General features: G+C 38.9%; 1 protein-coding gene across 1 annotated transcript in view; it reads right to left on the reverse strand.

The window, feature by feature from the left end:
* Positions 1 to 344: 344 nt before the first annotated feature.
* CRIM1 (cysteine rich transmembrane BMP regulator 1) overlaps positions 345 to 2,473 on the reverse strand; it is a 615,863-nt gene continuing 613,734 nt past the window's right edge. Inside the window, exon 18 of the mRNA XM_018565709.1 lies at positions 345 to 1,208. Coding sequence (XP_018421211.1) covers positions 1,032 to 1,208 — 177 coding nt within the window. The 3' untranslated portion in view covers positions 345 to 1,031. The remainder of the gene's footprint in view (positions 1,209 to 2,473) is intronic.

Genomic DNA, 2,473 nt, shown 5'->3' on the forward strand with positions numbered 1-2,473 from the left:
AAAATGCAACAGGATCACACACACTCCCACACACGCACACATACACACACACACAAAAAAACAATACCCATTATAAAAGAAATAATTTGAACAGCATAGTGAAGAACTTACAATGTCTACTTTAAATACTGCTCTTAGGAAAAAATAAAAATCCAGTGCTCAGATATAGATTTAAAGATGAAAATTAACACCTACTAAGCCCTCTGTAATTTTGCCTGAATCCAACTGGCCCATTAGCTATTTAAAAAAGCAGCACAATGTATATAGTTTCAGAACCATTACCCTTGTTTCTATTTTATGGCAACTATCATCTATTTTGTTTTGTCTACTTTTTAAAGTTACCACTTCCTTTATACATATGTAAAGAGATCATTTTAGAAAGGAAAAAAGTAATTGCAGCATAACTATGGCTGTGATTTATACTGTAGCATATTTAGACCTCAACAATCTTAACAACTGTAAAGATCACTCTGATCAGCCTTATTTTTGTTGTTTGACACATATATAGAATCTCAGATGCAAGAGAAGCCAATGTCTTTAAGTCGGGATGCGGAAATTTCCATTATTACATGTGCGTGGTTTGACAATGTGATCAATTTTGTGAAAATAAATCGATTGCCCCGCTAACCGCATTTGCTTTCCTCCTGTCTTCATCCTCTTAATCTCATGTGACCTCTCCATTGTCGGTACCCCAAACCACCAACCCAACAAACCAGAAAAAAAGAAAACTTTTTTACAGCTATGTTATAAGCAGATATGTATGAGCCAGTTCTCCAAACTTTGGTACTAAGAAAACACTTGGTCAGTTCTTACAAAGGGAAAGTGGGAATGTTTGTTTTGGCACATTGCAGGAGACAAGAGTTCGTCTCAGTAAGGTATTGGCAGTACATGTCACACAATCCAATGAGCAAGTGCACGTTTCTAGTTTATTTTAGTTATATAGCAGGCTTTAGTCTTTTCCCATCCTCTTGTCTGTTTTCATTTCCTTTAAAAAAGGAAAAAAATCCATATCTTAGTTGTCTGAGCATTCCTCACACAGTTTGATAGAAATTATCTGCCTGAAGGTTGTTCTGCTTTTGCATACTGTAGAAGCCGCTGTATCTAGAGTCCGGGTCTGCCATTCTTAACATCCTTTGTGAGCTGTCCACTTGTACCATAGTTCCTTTCTTGCAGTCCACATACACCAACTGGTTGTTCAGGCAGGTTGGCTGTTTGAAACACAAATGGCATGTTTACAGTCTCGAAAGAAGTAATTTTACAGTTGTTGCAACACAAACATTGGTCTAGGCAAATCTAAAATTGCTTGGTTCTATCATTCTTCAGTCTATACATGAGCAGACTATTGCAAAATGGTGTCATAGTCATTCGGATCATGCAACCATTTTTCACTTAAACTTGGAAATGGGGCTATATCTATTCAACAGCTTAGTTTACTGTATCAATATACCCAAATGTTTCACAACATGTCTTTAATTCTTTCTACTTAAACAATGCACATATAAAAACATTGAAAACATTACCAGCATGGCTTAAACTTTTTTTTAGCTCATCTAGTAAAATGTCTATCTCATATCACATTGCTTATTTTGTACCAGTGATTTGTGCGTCTTTCACTTATAGCAGTCTACTCGTTCCCATCCCTCCCCCCGCCGTGCTCACATGTTGTGTTGTGCTGCTCCGTAAATTTTGTGCATCACAGACTGGAACCTCTTCGCTCCTACTCCTTCCCCTCACAATGTAACCCTACAGCTCCAGTGTTGTGTAGTATTGCTGATCACTGAGCGCGCCACCCTTTGCCTGGCTGGCACTGAGAGGGTTACAGTACAGTGGAAGGCACAGCAGTGGTTATGTGGCGATGGATTCAAATAGGAGAGGCTGGAGCGAGTGGGTGAGTGGTAACACTGTGTGCTGTGTGCTCACTGCACTGCACCTTATTGTCTTCTGTGTAGTTAAAAGCAAACATTTTACCAACTGTGCTATGGAAGGGATAGTCTATCTTTTGTTATGTAAATGTTACATGTTTTATGTTGGAAAGGCTAAAAAGAAATTGAAGGACACAATCTCAGACCATCTACATGATGTTAGATCTTGGAATCTGGCAGTATCAGTAGCATACCTGGGGGGAAAAATGGTAGAACGACTGGAGGAGCTTTTAAAATCAATTGGGTCAATGGAACTTCAGGTACGGCGAAGGCGGGGCGATTTCTAAACATGTTGCGCGACAATTTCATGGACCAGATGGTGGAGACTCCTACCAGAAAAAAATGCCATCTTAGATCTAATTGTCACTAATAATGCAGAGTTAATCAAGGATATTGTCATTGGGGAGTCATTGGGTAATAGTGATCACAATGTGATTACTTTTAATATTGAATACAGAAAAGGGAAGTGGGCTGGAAGGACTAGAACACTAAACTTCAGAAGTGCCAACTTTGATAAGCTGGGCAACCTAGTGGGGGAAATAAAATGGGAA

The sequence above is a fragment of the Nanorana parkeri genome, unplaced genomic scaffold (assembly GCF_000935625.1).
Source record: "Nanorana parkeri isolate BGI_ZX_2015 unplaced genomic scaffold, ASM93562v1 scaffold876, whole genome shotgun sequence".
NCBI lineage: Eukaryota > Metazoa > Chordata > Amphibia > Anura > Dicroglossidae > Nanorana > Nanorana parkeri.